Here is a 19,861-nt window from a genome sequence, read left to right as displayed (position 1 = left end):
AGGCCTGCTATTTGGGCGGCTCAATTTGGCTGCCAAACTTAGCCGTCAATGTGCTACATATTTGCGGATAGCCGGTTATATCATGTGATAAAATCGATTGGCTGCTATGGCTGCTAAGCACTGACCGGGAATGTTCAGTGGGAGATAACCGACTATCTCCCACTGTATATTCAAGGATAGCCAGTTAAGTGTTAATTAACCGGCTAGGAGCTGTTCCTGGCTGCTAAAATAGCGCTAAATATCGGGGGGGGGGGGGGCTCTTAATCCTGTGTAATGCAGTGAACTCATGAATTAGAACACACACTGGTAGTGTATGCACACATTAACAGTTAATGCAGAGGCCTCACACAGCTCCATTTTAGATAGGTCGTAGAGGGAGGAACAGAGATAGGCAGGTCAGTGCATCTCAAGTTTCACTGTTAATTTAGAACAGAATTTGCCAACGTAGATCTTGTTCTAAACTATAGGTGAAATGGACATTTATGTGCTGGGTTCATGCAGCATAAACATCCATTTTAGAAAAATAAACATATAAAAAAATCAAAAGGTTCAAACCCAGAACATAACCGTTTATCTTTGCGACCTTAGAAACATAACTGGTTATTATTCTAAAGCTATTTTCTTGCCAGTTTGTCTTTCTAGTATTCATCTTTTAGGACATAGATGTTTAGTCCCCTTCTGAAATGGGGAATAAACATCTATAAACTTACCATATCTTTCTGCCGCTCAACATATGCCCGCACACATGGATTTGCTATGTGCATGTCCTGCTTTGTAAAATGCAGACATAGATGTTTATGCAAGATAAACGTTTATGTGCTGGTTTATGCATGTAGCAAGCATGAACAGGGCTTGTAAAATGAGGGCCTAAAAGTGTATGTTGATTCCCATATAACTGCATAACACAGAATGGGGCAGACATTGTCTGATGTCCCATTTCAAAGATCAGCTAATTAAATCTGTACTAAGTAACATGCACTAAGTATATGTTACCTTTGTTAATTGCAAGGGCTGATGATTGAAACACTACTAAGAGTTAATGTGGAGGCCTTGCAGTTACCGGGGAGTTAATTTTGACAATTACCTTCTTTTGAGAAGGGACTGTCTCTTTGTATCAGGTGTTCAGCGCTGCGTGCGTCTGGTAGCGCTATACAAATGCTAATAATAATAATGGTAACAGCAACACTTTACTGCATTTTAATAAAAGATCCCATTGATGTCCAGAGATTTTAATTGAATCATTGGGGTGTCGCCTGGTATGCACTGCTGTGAGATTTTAGTAGATGATGTTAAATGTGTCTTTGCTTTCTGGACAACCACCTCTCAGTTACAAATCTATTCAAAGAAAGGAATTACTAAATACAACTAGATAGCTTAATAAGACAGGCCCCACACTTAGTTGAATATAAATAAGCCATCCATAAGCTCTGTGGTTTCATTTTATAGTATTCTACATCGATTATAACACAGCTTTCATGTAAATGCTCAAGAAAAAAGAAAAGGCAAAATAATTAGCTGATTGAGGACCTAAGCAGAAAGCTGTGAAAAATATTCCTCACAGACCTGATTTTAAGAATTAACACAGGTGTGAAATTAAAAGGTTCTAAGGGTTGGAAGGCAGCAATTTGTGATCATGGGTCTGAAGGGAGCTAAAAATCCTCTTTGCTGACCAGCCCTTTATTTGGGGGAAATTTGAGAAGCATATGGATGCTGCATGTTCAGGGCCTGGTTTTATAAGAAGATGCCTATGTGAAAAATCTAAAGCGGTATCTATTTGAAGCCTGTTTTACAAAGACTTTTTAGTAGTAATCCCAATATTTGATAGCTAATACAGAGAGGAACAAAATATCACACGGCAGCAACTCTCTGGTGTATCGAGACACTTTTAAAAAACAACACAAATATATTCTATCAAAAATGTAATTGTTTAGTCACCTGCAAGATAAGTGTCATTCAGGATTTTAGAGTGTAAAATTACAACACATCATTGGGGTATTTGAGTGTATGTTGGATTATAGGGGCAACATATGGCTTCAATTCAAAATGGACACACAATACAAGTTCTAGTTGCACGAAGCAAAACCACATAAAAAAAGGGGAGAACATAAAAATATAAGAATAGACATACTGGGTCAGACCAATAGTCCTTCTAGCTCAGTATCCTGCTTCCAACAGTGGCCAATCCAGGTCACAAGTACCTGGCAGAAACCCAAATAGTAGGAACATTCCATGCTACCAATCCCAGGGCAAGCAGTGGCTTCCCCATGTCTGTCTCAATAACAGACTGTGGACCTTTCCTCCAGGAACTTGTCCAAACCTTTATTAAACCCAGACACACTAACTGCTGTTACCACATCCTCCAGCAACGAGTTCCAGAGCTTAACTATTTGTTGAGTAAAAAAAATATTTCCTCCTGTTCATTTAAAAAATATTACCATTGAGTGTCCCCTAGTCTTTGTACTTTTTGAAAGAGTGAAAAAAAAAATTGCTTCAGTTTTACCCATTCTACACCACTAGGAGTCTGTAGACTCCAATCATATCCCCCCTCAGCTGTCTCTCTTCCAAGCTGAAAAGCCATAACCTCTTTAGCCTTTCTTTGTATGAGAGGAATTCCATCCCCTTTATCATTCTGGTTGCCCTTCTTGGAACTTTTTAAAAATTCTGCTATATCTTTTTTGAGATATGGTGACCAGAATTGCACGTAATACTCACACCATGGAGCAATACAGAAATGTTATAATAGTTTTGTCTTATTTTCCATCCTTTTCTTAATACTTTTTAGCATCCTGTTTGCTTTTTTGGCAACTGCCGCACACTGGCAGAAGATTTCTGCATCAAGTAACTATGATTTGGATTATTCTTCCCAATGTGCATTTGTCCACATTAAATTTCAAATCCATTTTGAAGCCCAGTCTTTCAGTTTCCTAAGGTCTTCCTGCAATTTTTCACTGTCCACATGCATTTCAACAACTTTGAAAAATTTTGCATCACCTGCAAACTTAATCGTCTCACTTGTCGTCCCATTTCCAGATCATTCATTAAATATGTTAAATAGCACCAGTTCCATTACAGATTCCTGAGGCACTCTACTATTCACCCTCCTCCACTGAGAAAAATGGCCATTTAACCCTACTCTCTGTTTTTTTATCCACTAACCAGTTCCTAATCCACAACAGAACATTTATTTTATTTATTGTGATTTATCAACCGCCTTTATGAAGAGATTTACCCAAGGCAGTGTACAGCAAGTATAGTTTAACATAAACTTAAAATTTTGTTAACAGTATAACAATACTAAAAATGACCAAATATAAACATAAATATAATAAATTAGGTAAACTTAAGAACCGCAAATTAAAACCTAACACTAGGACTGCTATGAAACCGTATCAAAAATATACACATTTTCTTCTAACCCATGGCTTTTATGGTTAATGACGTGAAGCCCGTTGGGGTGTTTTATCTGTCTTAGTCAACAGAAGTCGGTACCTCTGAGCACAGGGGTACCAACTGAGCACTGTTATTTCTCTATTATTAGAAAAATTAATTTTGTTTTCAAATTACATTTTCTGATGCAACAGATTTGTGTTGCTTTTTTAAGTGTCTTGATACAGCAGAGAGTAGCTGATAGGTGTTTATAAAGGCACCTTTGTGCCTTTGCAAAATGTGTTTATGTTAACTGGAATTTGCTATATTGCCTTTCATTACCAATGTCAAGGCTACAAGACTAAAATATTGTGATAAAAGATAAGAACTCCATCCAACCAATAGGAAAGCAGAACAGATACAGAACCAATCAGTGAGGTCAACTACCAAACTCAAGAAGAAGGAGATATAGTATAGGCAAAACCCAGTACTACCATAACCGGGCGCTCGGCTATGAGACAGAGATGGCCAAGGAAAACAGAAGACTTCTGAGGCTTTTCCAAAACTTCTGGTAGCTTAGCTGGAGGCTAAGGAGCAATTAATCAGAATCTTAGTAGTCCTCCAGCCCAATATGTACAAATGAGATTAAAGACAATCAATGTTCATGCAAAGGATGAAGGATTCAAGTTGTGGTGTTTGGAGTAATCAAACAGGACAAACAGGAAGAGTCGGCCTTGTGCAAAACTTAGTGAGCCAAGGTCAAAGCCTTGAAGTAAATCTTAGACACCACTGGCAGCCAGTGGTTTTGGAGTAGAAGTACTGTGATATGACCATACTTACGATCTTGGCAGATGGTCCTCAGAGCCATGTTTTAAATCACCACCACCAGCTGAATATCAAGGGAAAGTGATTTAAGCAGCTATTTAAATTGCTTGCAGCTGGCACTTAACCAGGCAGTACTGCTGAATATTGGCACGAACTGGCCATTTTGGAGCCAAGATGCACAAGGGCATTATGGGGTGGAGTCAGAAAGGAGCTGGCAGTTATGCAGGTGTTGGCAATATTCAGTATAACTACTGCTAATACTATGAGACTACCACTTGAGGTCTCATTGGCCCTTTTGACCATGGAGCCACTAGGGGAGGAGTGAGTGGGGTTTGCTCTTGCCCCCATTGTCCCACTGGACCACCATGGAATTCGGGTAAGCTCAGAGGGTGGTCTGGACCTGTGGGGGTGGGGGGTTGGGAGGGGGGTTTTGCCTTGTCAGGAGGAGGGACTTCAGGAAAAGGATATAGGATTTAAGCAGGTTCCAGATGATATTCAGTCAGGATCTGCTTAACTATGCGGGTCATGGCTGAACATTGGCCAGGACCTGCATAAGGGCTGGTGGTTTGACACATTCCAGGCAGCCACCAATATTCGATGCTAGTCCCCAAACATGACCCAGCATTGAACATCGAGGCCTAATTTAGCTGGGGACATTCATCGTTTTAAAAAACTGATGACCACTGCCAGCTGAATATTGACTGGAAATTACATAGCACTGCACATGGATTCAATATATTTTTAGTTGAGTTAAGCTCTACAGAGGATCTATTTTTGAAATCACAGTTTGAAGTATGGATAAAAACGAGTAGTTATGTATAAGGCCAGCATAATAGGCTCATCTCCCCTGTTTACTAAGCCTTGCTAAGGGCTGCCGTGCAGCAATGGTGACACAGCCCATTCAAAGTAAATGGGCTGTGTTGGCATTAGTACACGGCAGTCACTAGCATGGCTTAGTAAACATGGGGACATATTTGGCTAAGAACTGAATTCAGAGCTGAAAAAGACTGATAAATTATCAGAGTCAACAGTTTTGACTTACTGGTGTCCACTCTGTCCTAATTTGCCATTCGCTGCAGATCTTCAGTTGGCATGTGCTGGCCGTCTCTGGCTTCTCTAAGTGCTGGCAGTTATGGGGCTGGACTGCCAGCGTGCGATTGGCATACATTTGTCTGCAGAGGACCTGTCGATGCTGCATGCCCAGACCACATGTTTTACTGCATTCAGACCACTCTCCTATATCCCAGCTAACCCACAAACAAAAATAGGCATGGTTAATTAAAACAGTAGACACTAAAAAAGAAACCCCCCTGTTTACAAAACTGTACTAGTGGCTGCAGGTGCAGTAATGTCAACACAGCCCATTCACTTTGGATGGGCTGTGTCAGCATTGCCGTGTGGCTTTGTAAACAGGGGGGATAGATTCTTAAATACTGTGAATGGTTAAAATGGAACTGCGAAATTATACCTTGATACTATATAATGGAAAAATGTCTGGAGAATGATTGGAACTTCCTCAAACCTTTAAGCACAAGCAGGACAATATTCAGTGGGATGGTGAATGTATGAAGACATATGGATACATTATTCATATATCTTTATCTGTATATTTGGCAAAGATATCCATGCAAGCCTTCTGCTGAATATGCAACTCTTAACATTATGTTCAAAGGTTAGGTCTGCTATTTCTACATTTAGACTTTTGCAGATAAGTTATCTGGACAACAACCAAATACTGCTTCTCTCTGAATATCTTTTGGCCCAACACTAATCCCACCCCTGTTAATCTGAATAACTTGGCCATATATCTACATAAACAGCCATAAGTTAGCATTTCAGGAATTTTAAATAAAAGCACTTATGTGGCCAGCACCCAATGCTGAATGCATAAGTGATTTTAAACATTGACCCGACGATATGCATGCCTTAATTAAACATGATAAGGTTAACCCTCTGTACACAAGTACCAAGACATGAATGACTTATGGGGGCTGCCACTTGTGTGATGGTATGGTTTACCATTGCCTTCCCAGTCATCATTACCTCTCTCCTCCCCCCAAGGCTGGGTATTCTTTTACTGGCCAAAAATGGATGAATAGCTGAGTTGACCAGAAAAATCCCAGTGCAAGGTTTGAACTCGAATCTTGAGTGCAGTACCAGTTGCACCAAGAGGCCTCATGCTTTTGACTCACATTTTTTAAATATAATTTTTAGGTGTCCACCTACTACTGAAACAAGAACTATTGCTTGGAACATGTTCAAGACAACTGAGGTAGTGAGGGGATAGATCTGCAGTATACAGGGTATGAATCTTTAAGTATTGTTTTTTCCTACTGGAGTAAATTGGGAGAAAAACATGGATAGATATAACCCTAAATCTACTGCACCAGCTACCACAGGATTGCAATTCATTGCTGCATGAACTAGCTTTTTGGTTCTCCGAAGTCAAGTTTTTATAGTGTACAAAAGAATATATAAATCATACTTTTATTGATGTGTACTGATTTTAATTGACAGGGAAAGCAGGGTCAGAAACAACAAGCAAGAAAGTGAGATCCAAAGCAACAAGTCCATGTTTCCAAGGATAAAGATGACAAAATAAGATCAACACTGGCACCCTGGAGAAGCACAACTTGACAAAATCATGTTTTGGCAGGAGTCCAATGCACAAAGATATAGTTTGTCACAACTTTAGACAGTGGTAAATGTGATATATGTTGTGATTACTTAAAAAAACACTACTGTGCATTCAAAAGAGGCACATTGTGCTTAAACTGTCACATAACATGGCCCGAATAGGGCAGCGTGTGTGTCATTACTCTGACTCTTGAGACCGTTTGCTAATGAATGTGGCTCACATACTGAAGGCTGCAACACTTTCACATATATTTTGTATGTGGGTGTTTTTTTTAAAGAGGGTGACCTAATTTTTGTACATTTATTTTTGTTCCTCCTGTGGAATCTTTATAGTTGAATGTTTTCTACCTAATACTTTTAGGCATAAGCAGGGAATTGATCTCCCCCCCCCCCCCCCCCACACCCCCACTAGGATCTGTTCCAATTGACCCTGATTGGCTATTCATAGAGACAGGGTGCTGGGTTGGACACAGCTTGGTACATTTTATATTCTTAGGGGCAATTCTATAAAGTGGAGCCTAGGGGTAAGCACCACTTACTTGTGTCAAAGGTGTCAGTAAATTGACAGGGACCTATGTGCGCTAGGCCTTATTCTATAAGGTAGCACAAGGGGGGCATACAGGTGGGCGGATCATGTCTCCCAATTATGTATGCAGTTTATAAAATAATATAAACTATGCCTGTCACTTGGTACACCTAAGCGCACCAACTTATGCCTATCATTGACATGGAATAAGAGGGTAAACTTACACATAGGTGTGCCAAGTCGACCTTATGCTAGCATTCTGTAATGGAATTTTGGCACCAAGATGCCATTATGGAATTGGTGTTACACGCATGGCATTGGGGCACCTAAACTGAGGCACAAATTTTAAAAACTGCCCTTTTAATGTTATGTTCCTATTCTGAATGTTGGTTTAAGAAGAGAGGATGTTCATAGAAGCATAATCAAGATCAAAACCAACCTTGCAGCACTATTTCAATAATATATAATGATTGTGCTCAGATGATTTGAGACTAGTTTAATACTACTGATGTCACAGGCTATAAGTCTCAATAATTTTAATCTTTTAACACAGTAAAAAACTCAAAATTGTTCAATTGTGTTCATAAAAATCATACAATGCCAACTGAAGAAGCTGAATATGTAATGGCATAGGTCTGGGTTGTGTTTAATCCTATATAATAATTTGTCCATCTGCGTCCCTGGCTGGCTGGCTGGCTGGCTGGCTGGCTGGGTTCATAACCGTATCCAAATGAGCTTACGTCAGCTCACCTCCAGCCTTCCCTTCCCTCTCAGTGTCCCGCCCCTGCGGAAAGACAAAATGACATCAGAGGAGGGCGGGACACTGAAAGGGAAGGAAAGGGAAGGCTGAAGGCGACATGAGCTGAGCCTGCCGCTTTCACTGCCGCCGCTGCGACCTGAGGTAAAATGAAAGTTTTAAAGGAAGGGCGCATGAAGGAAAAGACTGCTGCTATGGGAGATGAGGGCGGGCAGGTGAGAGCTGGGTTTGAACTCGACCTTGGGTGCTTAAAAGTGGGGCAGATGTGTGTAACTGGGATACATACCCACAGCCTGCCCATGCTATGACAATGTGCACATCCCCCTTGCAATAAAACACTAGGGCCCTTAGGGTTAGATTCTATATATAGTGCCTGGAAAATCCGTGCGGAAAACATTTCCGCCTAAGTGTATTCTATAACATTTCCACATAATTTGTAGAATAAGCAGTTTATAGAATACACTTATGGCCCGTCCATATAACTATATTTAATCGCGAGTAATTACACCAAGTAAAACCTGATGTAAATACTGGCGTCTAAATTAGGCGCGGAACAGGTATATTCTGTAACCCTGTGTGTAAATTTTCGGAACACCCATGATCCATCCATTCCATGCCCAGGGCCATGCCCCCTTTTTGACAATGCACATTAGAATTTACGCACACTACATTACAGAATGCGCTTAGCGAGTTGTGCACCTACGTAAGTTCTAATTAATGCCTATTAATGTTTATAATTGCTTGTTAACATCTAATTAACAGTGCTAATTGGCTTATTAACCAAGCAAGTTATAGGCACTGCTATGGAAAATGCTTAGAGTTTCACACTGAAATCTAGGCGCAATATATAGAATCTGGGGGGGGGGGGGGGTTAGGCACTACTTTATAGAATAGTGCCTAGTCCGCATACTGTAGGTGCTTAACTGTCAATTTAATGATGTGTGTAAGTGGCGCCTACCTCTAGGTGGCACATTTTTGAATTGCCCCCTTAGGGCTAGATTCTATATACGGTGCCTAGAATCTAGGCACTTCTGATAGAAACACCTAGGAATATTCTATTAGATATGCCTAAATGTATGCATGGTATATAGAATATGCATTAGGCCAGGTGGCTGTGCCTACATTTACGCGTGTCCATTTACACCAGTGAAAATCTGATGTGATTGATAGGGCTGGCATGCCCACACTCCTCCCATCACTGCATCTCCTTTTTAGCTGTGTGCGTGAGAATTTACGCACACTGCTTTATATGCCTAGCAAAGTGTGCATGTAAAGGCCACTTAAATCCAATTAGTAATGATAAGTGGCCATTATCTATCACTTATCATGACTAAGTGGCTCGTTAAACAATTAAGGCATGTACGTAGATTAGGCAATGCACACAAATCTAAGCATGCACCTCAACATGCCACACAGAGAATCCAGGGGTTAGTGTTAACAGAATTTTGTATTCATCATATCAACATTTATGAAAAAATGGTAAAATACAGGCTGATTTAAATGAACCTCGCTATTCAAACTGAAAGCTTCCAGACCACTCCAAATTATTGTAATAAATTGTGGAAGTCTCTTACTAGGCTGGGCAAGGAAAGAGATTGCAGGGCTCCTCTTCAGGTATGGGCTTAGTGCTGGAGTCACACACATTGTCCGATACTTCCTCATGAGTATTTCTGTTTACACAGCGAAAGATTGGATACTGTGACCCTGCCATGATAAATGCACACATAAGAACAGTGGTAAATGAAAGCTGTTTCATGTGATATTTTTAATGCCAAAAGAAAGAGATGAAATATTTTTTAAGTGAAAAAGGAATTTGATATACTGCCTTTCTATGGTACAACCAAAGTGGGTTACATTATATTATATGCAGGTGCTTTCTCTGCCCTAGTGGGCTCACAATCTAAAGTTTTGTACTTGGGGCAATGGAGGGTTAAGTGACTTGCAGCCACAGTGGAAATGAAACCCAGTTTCCCAGGTTCTCAGCCCACTGGCCTAACCATCAGGCTACTCCTCCACTCAGATATTGTTTACTGACTATCTCTGCTGGTATATTGATAATAATGGTTTGGAAAATGGAGTTCTCATCAACTGTGAGAGTTTTAGAAGAAAGGCCCACTGAGGCTTCAAAGGTCAAATTTATTTATTTGAGACACTCATATTTTGCCTATCCCAATTTCAGGTAGACCACAATAGGATAAATATACACTGTGTTTAAAAACAAAACACTATACAAATCTTGTTTTCTGCATAACTCTGAAAAAAAACTTGACCAAGAATGGCTCCTGGCTGTTTAAATACTACTACTACTACTTAACATTTCTAAAGCGCTACTAGGGTTACGCAGCGCTGTACAATTTAACATAGAAGGACAGACCCTGCTCAAAGAGCTTACAATCTAAAGGACACGTGAACAGTCAGTCTGATAGGGGCAGTCAAATTGGGGCAGTCTGGATTTCCTGAATGAGTTAGGTGCCGAACGCAGCATTGAAGAGGTAGGCTTTAAGCAAAGACTTGAAGATGGGCAGGGAGGGGGCTTGGCGTAAGGGCTCGGGAAGGTTGTTCCAAGCATAGGGTGAGGCGAGGCAGAATGAGCGGAGCCTGGAGTTGGCAGTGGTGGAGAAGGGTAATGAGAGGAGGGATTTGTCCTGTGAACGGAGGTTTCGGGTGGGAACATAAGGGGAGATGAGGGTAGAGAGGTAGTGAGGGGCAGCAGACTGAGTGCATTTGTAGGTAAGAAGGAGAAGCTTGAACTGAATGCGGTATCTGATTGGAAGCCAGTGAAGTGACCTGAGGAGAGGGGTGATATGGGTATATCGGTTCTGGCGGAATATAAGACATGCAGCAGAGTTCTGAATAGATTGAAGGGGGGATAGGTGGCTAAGTGGGAGGCCGGTGAGGATTAAGTTGCAGTAGTCAAGGCGAGAGGTAATGAGAGCGTGGACGAGAGTTCAGGTGGTGTGTTCAGAGAGGAAAGGGCGAATTTTGCTGATGTTAAAGAGGAAGAAGCGACAGGTCTTGGCAATCTTTGGCTGGAAGGAATATGATACAGATTCTGGGTTGATAGCCAAATGGAATAGGGATTTTGGACTAGAATTTGATGAGGAAGATTGACAGAGACTTTGGGATTAATGTCTATTTGTAATAAGAGCTGAGAGTTTATGAACAAGTTGCTTCACAGAGCTTATCATTGCCCGACTCTTTCTTCAAAGTTCAGCTCTGCTGATCCTTTGTTGTTAGAGAGGATGTGGGCAATAGGGTGATTACATACATATGTGGAAGGGCTATAACTGGGTGCAAACATTCTGGGAAGTCATTACATTACATTACATAATTACTTATATTTCACAAAAGCCCTTAGAGTTCACTGCAGATTACAGAAACATTAAACAGGCATATCCTGCGAGTTACATAAAATCAGTGGCGTAGGAAGGGGGGGCGGTGGGGCGGTCCGCCCTGGGTGCACGCCACTGGGGGGGTGTCGGCTCCGCTGGTTCCCTGCCCTCTGCCCCGGAACAGGTTACTTCCTGTTCCGGGGCAGAGAGAGCAGGGAACCAGCGGAGCCGATGCAGCTCCCAGCGACGTGCACTCGGGGCGGATCGGCCCCCTCGCCCACCCCTCGTTCCCTAATTCAATGTAAAAATGCGCTCCGGGGGGAGGGTGCGTGCCAAGGGGGGGTGCGCAGCGGCGACCCACCCGGGGTGTCAGCCGCCCTCGCTACGGCACTGCATAAAATTATAAAAAGTCATGTATATATGTAATCAACAATAAACTAACAGCATTAACATAAATATTTATTAAATAAATTTAAAATAATTATGAGTCTATCATCTTGTGGAATTGAGTTCCAAATAGCTGGTTCCTGATATAATAAACTAGCAGAAAAAAGGGACTTACATTTCAGCTTACTTGGGTTGGAAAAATGAAGAATGAAAGTATCTCGAAGACCTCTACTTCTATGTACAGTCAGAGCCCAATCTAATAAATAAGATGGAGCTGGCCCATATAGCATCTTGAAGACCAACATATAGACTTTAAATTGAATGCATGCCTCCACTGGCAGCCAGTGGAGAATGCATAATAATGGGGAAACTCTGTCCTTTTTACGGAGAAAATCAGACGAGTAGCTGTGTTTTGGATAGTTTGAATATTTTTTAAAGAGATTTTTGGCAACCCCTATAAATACTATTGCAATAATCTAAAATTGACAGGAGTAAACTCTTAACAACCAATGTAAACAATTGTGTGTCAAGTAGATTATGAATTCATTAAAAAGTTTTCATTGAGAGAAAAGATTTCTTAACCATTCAATGTGAGATTAGAACTATTCTGAACATTTCACTTGATTTTACCCCCCACCCCCCCATCTTTTATGTCTATTAGGGAGGTGGGAAGATGGGAATGCAACTAATAGACACAAACAGTAGCCAGCACATTGCCTTCATGCTGCCAGATTGTCTATTGCATACTTTTGGAAGACTTCAATGATAATATTAACTGCAACTGTTTTTTCAACTACTATGTCCCAACTTTTTTGTCAAAGATATTAAACGGAGGAAAAAGAATTCAGAAGCTCAAATCAATATCCTCATTGTTGATATACAGGACTTGCAAATGAGCAATTTCTTCCCCACTGGGGGAGTAAAGGGGTAATGCCTTAATCCCTCCAGTGCTCAATTGGTCATTTAGGGAAACTTTTGGTCACTTAGTTGTGACTGAAACAGCTCTAGCCAAAAATGCCTTCATTTTCTGCAATAATGGAACAAAAGGAAAACGTTTTTTTCCATTATTGCAGAAAATGTCTATCTTTTGGTGTCACTCATGTCCCACCCAAAACACGTCCCCTTGAAATTTGGACGAACTGTGGAGCAAAATGTCTAAAATCAGGGTGCCGGAAATCGCAATTTGGACATTTTTTAGAGAAAAACGTCCTTCTGCCACCTTATGACTTTTTTTTTTGTTTTGAAAATGAGCCCCTACAGGTTAACTGAAAGATGGCACAAGGCTGAAGTTTTGCTTAAGGCAACTAATATCCTTGCACAGTTTCTGTATGAAAGCCTGTTATACAGAAGGAGCATTAAACAAACTGGACTGAATTCTGTAAATGGTGTCCAAATTTGGGTGGCAAAAAATATAAGCACTTAGAATAGCACTTAGTGCCAGGATCCACACTCAATTTTGGGTCCAAGGATTTACACCAACTGAAACTTGGTATAAATCCTCGCAGCTAAGTTAGGCACAAATCTGCCATATTCTATAACACTGTGCACAATTTCACGGAATGCTCTTGATCCGCCCATGGCCACATTCCTTTGTAGATTTGCACGGAAAATTTAAGTGCACATCTGTATAGAATCCCGACTTGGAAGATGTGTGCAAAAATTTTAATTATTGCCAATTAGCGCCAATAATTGATTAATACCCAATTATTGTCAATTAACTGCTCATTTGTCAATTAAGTTGTGTGCACAATTATGAAATGCCCCAGTGCACGCCAAATTTCGGCGCAAATATGTCCAGAGTATCAGCTGATATGCCATCAAAGATTCTTTAAGGTGCAATGGTGCCCCATTCTGCCTTGCCTTAACCCAGTATTCCAGTCAACTTACACTTATGACAGCAAAGTGAAAAATCTAACTATTTATTTTGTCCGATTCCATTTTGAAAAGCATTAGTCTGTATGATACCAAGCTCAATTAACTGAAAATTAACTGTAGAAATGATTTGTAGTAATAGTGAAGCTTGTCTTCAAAACAGGACACATGAAGGACAATCAAAGAAAGGAGCACCTATACTTAGGTGCCTGGAAAGCATCTATTTGGAACCTATTTCGAAAAGGAACGCAGGGGCCTACTTTTCTTTACGGAACTGAATTGTAAGCAGATATATAGAGCATGTATGTGTTTGGGTATGAGCATTTATGCCAGCCATAGAGTGGGTGTAAATAGGTCTAGATTGCTGAAAACAACCAGGTATAATTTAGTAACTGTGTGCTTTGCTCACATTCTGCCCAGACTCCACCCATATGTATACTCACCTTCAAACTACATGTTTAGATGCCATGTTATAGAATAGTGCTTAGAAATAATATTTATTTATATTTTTGTTTATTTGTCATTTACTATACCGCCATTTCTGACTAGCAGGTCACAGCAGTTTACAGACTAAATATTGGCATTTATGTACATATCAGTGACATAACTACAGATGGACCTGGGTCAGGCTGAGGCCCACCATATCTGGCCCACCAAAAAAAGTTCAGTGGCAACCACCTTGCTGTCCTCTCTTCTGCTCCCGGATCCAGCATTTGCCTACCACTCAGTTTACCACAGCCTGTATCAGCCCCAAGGGCTTCCCTCTGTCGCATCCCACTCTCATTGACATTACTTCCTGTTTTCTCTCTCATGGGACACAGTCATGCAGTAGAGAGAAGACTATGAGGCCGGCGCAGACAGTGTGGGCAAAAGACAAAAGGGGGGGAGGAGCTTTGGAAGGCCCATCCATTTTAACTGTGGGCCACCCAAAATGATTATGGTTATGCCACTAGTGCATACATGCACATATAAGCATGTATATGCCAGTAATCTGGTCATTTACATGCATTCTTGGTGCCTAAATGTTTCTTTTACTTTTCCTTGGAGAGAAATATATAGAAAGTTAAAGAATAGCAGGCAAAAGAATGAGAAAGTGTTAAAACTACCTTCTCAATAAATATCTCTGTAGTTTGTTGAATGAGCAAATATCTGTCCTTTCTGCAAAACCTCAAACTTAGAGAACACATCCTCACCCTCTTCATAAATTAAATCCATACTGTAGTGCAGGCAGCAAGACTTTGGTTTTGTTTGTACATATTTCATAGATGGAAAGTCATATTCATCACCTTTGTCTCTCTCTCTTACCTTTCCCACAAGTCACTGTACATTCAGTTGTTCCAATCTGCTTCCAATTATATTCACGATTTCTTCGTGGTGGTTGCACTGCAGGCACCTGATTGTCTGGATGGTGAGATGGCAGTCTTCCAGGCTGTCTGGCTGGATAGGAACCTGATGGGTGTCCAGTGTGAATGCCTTGCTCAACAAATGAATTCCCACGGTCTGTAGGATTTGTGTTGTCTGGCACTTCTAGCTGACCATTGAAAGGGTCCCCTGGAAAGACACAATATTACAATTATGACATTTTCACATCTTTCAGGTATCAACATTGCACAAATGAGTTTTGTATCAGGTATATAAATCCATAGAGCTTTCACCCTTGGAGTCACAAGGGACCTATGAGTCTTGTATGTTAAGCAACACAGACTACATTGTTCAACAATGAAAGGTTTCTGGGTTATTTTTGTTAGCTTAGGCAATTTCAGTGGTACCTCAAGCCTTGAGTTACATTAAGGTATAGTACATATTTTCTGACCACATGGACCTACAATCTAAGGGCATATTTATTTATTTGACATTTCTATCCCACATTTTCCTGAGGGATTACTCAGGTTCAATGTAGCTAACATAGTAATAACATTTGAAAATTACACAATATGTCATATTAAAAAGATTTACAATAGAACATATACAAATGTTAACATCTTGAATTAAACCAATATAGAAAGGAAAAGAGCGAACAGTTTTAGGAGTGTGAAGTTAGGGAAAAGGAGCCTTAACTAAGTATAGAGTAACTATTTGATACTGTAGTAATAATCAGTAGCATAAAGATGGGTGACAAGGCAATAGATTCTGTGGCAAAGGGTTCTTAAAGAGGATAAAGGATTAGTATGAATTATCAGGTATAACACTGATTTGGATTAAATTCATTGGTTTGTTGAAGATTGAAGTAAGGAATTGGGTCTTCAATGAGCTATGAAATGACATGTAATCCTTAATATGTCTAATTGGTTTAGATAATGAGTTCCAAATTTTGGTACCTTGATATGAGAACTGCCAAAATATTTATTTATTATTAGGATATATTTACAGCCTTTTTGAAGGAATTCACTCAAGGCGGTGTACAGTAAGAAAAGATCAAACATGAGCAACAGGCAATTACAGCAGTAAAAATATTCAAATAACAATACTACGATCTAGCTTATTTTCGAAAGGGAAGGACGCCCATCTTCTGACACAAATCAGGAGATGGGCGTCTTTCTCCCGAGGTCGCCCAAATCGACATACTGTAGTTGAAAGCCAATTTTTTGTGTCCTCAACTGCTTTCCATTGTGGAGACGACCAAAATTCACGTGGACGTGTCAGCAGTGTACTGAAGGCGTGGTTAAGAGATGGGCGTCCTCGGCTGATAATGGAAAAAAGAAGGGCGTCCCTCACGAGCATTTGGACGACTTTACTTGGTCCCTTTTTTTTCATGACCAAGCCTCGAAAAGGTGCCTGAACTGACCAGATGACCACCGGAGGGAATCAGGGATGACCTCCCCTTACTCCCCCAGTGGTCACCAAACCCCTCCCACCCTAAAAAAAATTAAAAAAACATTTTTCCAGCCTCTATGCCAGCCTCAAATGTCATACCCAGCTCCCTCACAGCAGTATGCAGGTCCCTGGAGCAGTTTTTAGTGGGTGCAGTGCACTTCAGACAGGCAGACCCAGGCCCATCCCTCCCACCTGTTACACTTGTGGTGGTAAATGTGAGCCCTCCAAAACCCACCACTCACTGTACCCACATCTAGGTGCCCCCCTTCATCCCTAAAGGCTATGGTAGTGGTGTACAGTTGTGGGGAGTGGGTTTGGGGGGGGGGTTTGGGGGGCTCAGCACCCAAGGTAAGGGAGCTATGCACCTGGGAGTAATTTGTGAAGTCCACTGCAGTGCCCCCTAGGGTGCCCGGTTGGTGTCCTGGCAAGTGAGGGAGGACCAGTGCACTACGAATGCTGGCTCCTCCCACGACCAAATGCCTTGGATTTGGTCGTTTCTGAGATGATCGTCCTCGGTTTCCATTATTGCCAAAAACCGGGGACGACCATCTCTAAGGACGACCATCTCTAAGGTTGACCTAAATGTTGAGATTTGGGCGTCCCTGACCATATTATCGAAAAGAAAGATGGACGTCCATCTTGCTTTTTTGCTTTGATTGGCAGCCAGTGTAATGATTCGAGCAGTGGGGTAGCTTTTCCATATTTTGACTTTTTGAAGAGCCAGAGCAGTGTCAGATGGTTGTCTTCTTATAGGGCAATTCTACAAAGGGGCACCTACATTCAGGCACCTATTTGAAGCCTACTCTCCTTTTAGAATAGTAGTGCCAATATGCATGTATAACTTAGCCACAACCATGTACAACAGCAATAGAGCTGTTCTTAATGCTCATGCCTAGAAAGGACGAATGTGCCCTACCCAAGTTCAACCCAGACTCTGCCCACTGTCAAATTAAACGCTATCACATTTAGGTGACATGTTATAGAATAGCGCATAGTTGGAGTATTGGCATTGAGAAGTACTGGCATTAAAACGTGTATGTGTATATATATGGGCATATACGTATGCTGGGATTCTGGTTATTTATGCACATTCTTGGCACCTCAATGTTGGCACCCTCTTTATAGGACTACCTCTATACTGTCTAACTTCACCCCATCCCAGTTAGGAAAAAGTCCATTTGAAACTGTGCCTCTTACTGGCCATCCTCCCTCACCCCCTTTCCTGTCCACAATTACTTATAATTCCATGGTGGGATGTTTTGGAGTCAGGAGCAATCCCTAGGTTCTCCTGCTCCAATGGCGCCATTCTTCAAAATGGTGCTGCCAGGCCCCTAGTAGTACATCAGAGCATATTGCTAGCATTCAGAATGCCAAATAAGGAAGCACTCTCCCTTATTTTGCAGCCTGACCCCTCATAATACATTCCATGGTCCCCCAGCATAAGGATAGGCAGGGGTCCAATTTCAACTGGACTTTTGTCCGCTCACAGGGAGTAAGAAGGGACTGGAAAAAGGACCAACCACTTTCACTTCAATTCACCAAGGATTACTTGCAGCTAGTGGGGGCCGAGAGGTGCTAAGCTTTACACTGCTGACTTCTTTAAGACTATCCTTGATTTATTCATTCATTTATTTATTTATGGCATTTATACCCCGCTCTTTCCCGCTCAATAGCAGGTTCAGTGCGGCTTACAATGTATGGGTACAAGTATCACATAGGTAGCACAATGTATGGGTAAACAGTATCACAAAGATACTCCCAGCGGTCAAGTTAACATCAACTCTGGAGGTGTTGTTAACTATCCTAGAAGAATGTAGCTTGCAAAGTTTACTGTGAGTTGCATTATTCCACTTACATAGCAATGAGTGGAGGAGTGGCCTAGTGGTTAGAGCACCGGTCTTGACATCCAGAGGTGGCTGGCTCAAATCCCACTGCTGCTCCTTGTGATGTTGGACAAGTCACTTAACCCTCCATTACCTCAGGTACAAACATAGATTGTGAGGCTTCCTGGGACAGAGAAATACCCAGAGTACCTGAATGTAACTCACCTTGAGCTACTACTCAAAATGGTGTGAGCAAAATCTAAATAAATATATAATAAATGAGCTGCTTTGCATATAACTCAGCTCATTTTTTTTAAACACTTGCTGGACCTGATTTTTGCAGCGGTATGGGAAAATAGCTTATGTTCAGTGCAATTAACAGGCACATGTGTTAATTGCCCTTTAATTCAAGCTAATGCTATAATTTGTCTTAGTAATTGGGCCCCTAAATTTATACTTGGGCAATAGAGGGTGACGTGACTTGCTCAATTCTCAGCCTCCTGCTTTTTCTGCAGGCATTTTTCATCATCTCTGTAAGATGTTGATAAAATTCTAAAGAACATGTTTTATTATTCATACCAGTTCAGGGCATTGCTGTTGACAGATTTATACATTCATCTGTTTCTTGCTGGCTGAAATATATACCTCCTGGAACTGACAAGGAGAGGCTAGAATACAATGATGGCTCAAAGATGCCCAGAAGGGACCAATATTTTTTTCACGCGTTTATTTTTTTATTTTATATGAAAAATGATGCAGACTGCAATCATTAGTCAGTACTGTGCATTAAAACATGTAAGACAATAAAAACACAGAGGTTGCTATTCAAAGGATGTTATCCTTTCCACACATGAGAAAGGGCACATGCTTAATTTGTTTCTTTTCCATGAAACACAGGACGCTTTAGTTTTTCTGTGGATGTGATATCAATCTAGCCTGTTGGTCTGACCACCTCTTCATCCCCTTTAAGTTGTAGAGTACTGTAGAGATGCTCTGGCACTGCAACAGGATTTTTCAAAGATGTTTTTGGGAGTTGACCACTGAACACTTGCCGTTGAAGCATGGTAAATGTGAATTATCCTGTCTGACTGGAGGGTAAAACATCTACCTGGGAGACAGTGTGTTGATTAAAGCAACAGATGCTATTGCTCCTGTGAAGACTATAAATATTAAATCGAATAAGAAAACTCCATGATACTCTAAGGAATTTAGGAATAACAGCAGACTTGAAAGGAAATGGCAGAGATCATATTTGGCCAAAGATAAGGAGGGTTACAAGAGGCAAATCAGGTTATATAGATAATCAGAAAATGATGGAGGTGAAGAGGAATTTTTTCATCACTCTGCATTATTGTCTGCTATAAATAAACCATGTGAGGTGTTTCAAATTGACAACTGTTCTCAAAGTAAGTTGGAAGGAAGACGGAGGTCATGCTACTGATTTAGCTAAGGCTAATGAGTTAGCAAACCGCTGATAAGGGAATTGTTGAAAAGTGGGGAGAGGATGAGTTGGTTAGCAGAC

General features: G+C 41.0%; 1 protein-coding gene across 6 annotated transcripts in view; it reads right to left on the bottom strand.

The window, feature by feature from the left end:
- THSD4 (thrombospondin type 1 domain containing 4) overlaps positions 1-19,861 on the bottom strand; it is a 903,119-nt gene that overhangs the window by 18,818 nt on the left and 864,440 nt on the right. For all 6 annotated transcript variants that reach the window (XM_030188643.1, XM_030188634.1, XM_030188628.1 and 3 more), the window contains 3 exons: positions 15,008-15,253; positions 9,686-9,815; positions 5,234-5,438 (listed from right to left, as the gene is read on the bottom strand). In XM_030188643.1, coding sequence (XP_030044503.1) covers positions 5,234-5,438; positions 9,686-9,815; positions 15,008-15,253 — 581 coding nt within the window. The remainder of the gene's footprint in view (positions 1-5,233; positions 5,439-9,685; positions 9,816-15,007; positions 15,254-19,861) is intronic.

Source organism: Microcaecilia unicolor, chromosome 1 (assembly GCF_901765095.1).
Source record: "Microcaecilia unicolor chromosome 1, aMicUni1.1, whole genome shotgun sequence".
NCBI lineage: Eukaryota > Metazoa > Chordata > Amphibia > Gymnophiona > Siphonopidae > Microcaecilia > Microcaecilia unicolor.
The sequence above is the reverse complement of the archived record's forward strand: the minus strand, read 5'-3'. Positions and strand labels throughout refer to the sequence as shown.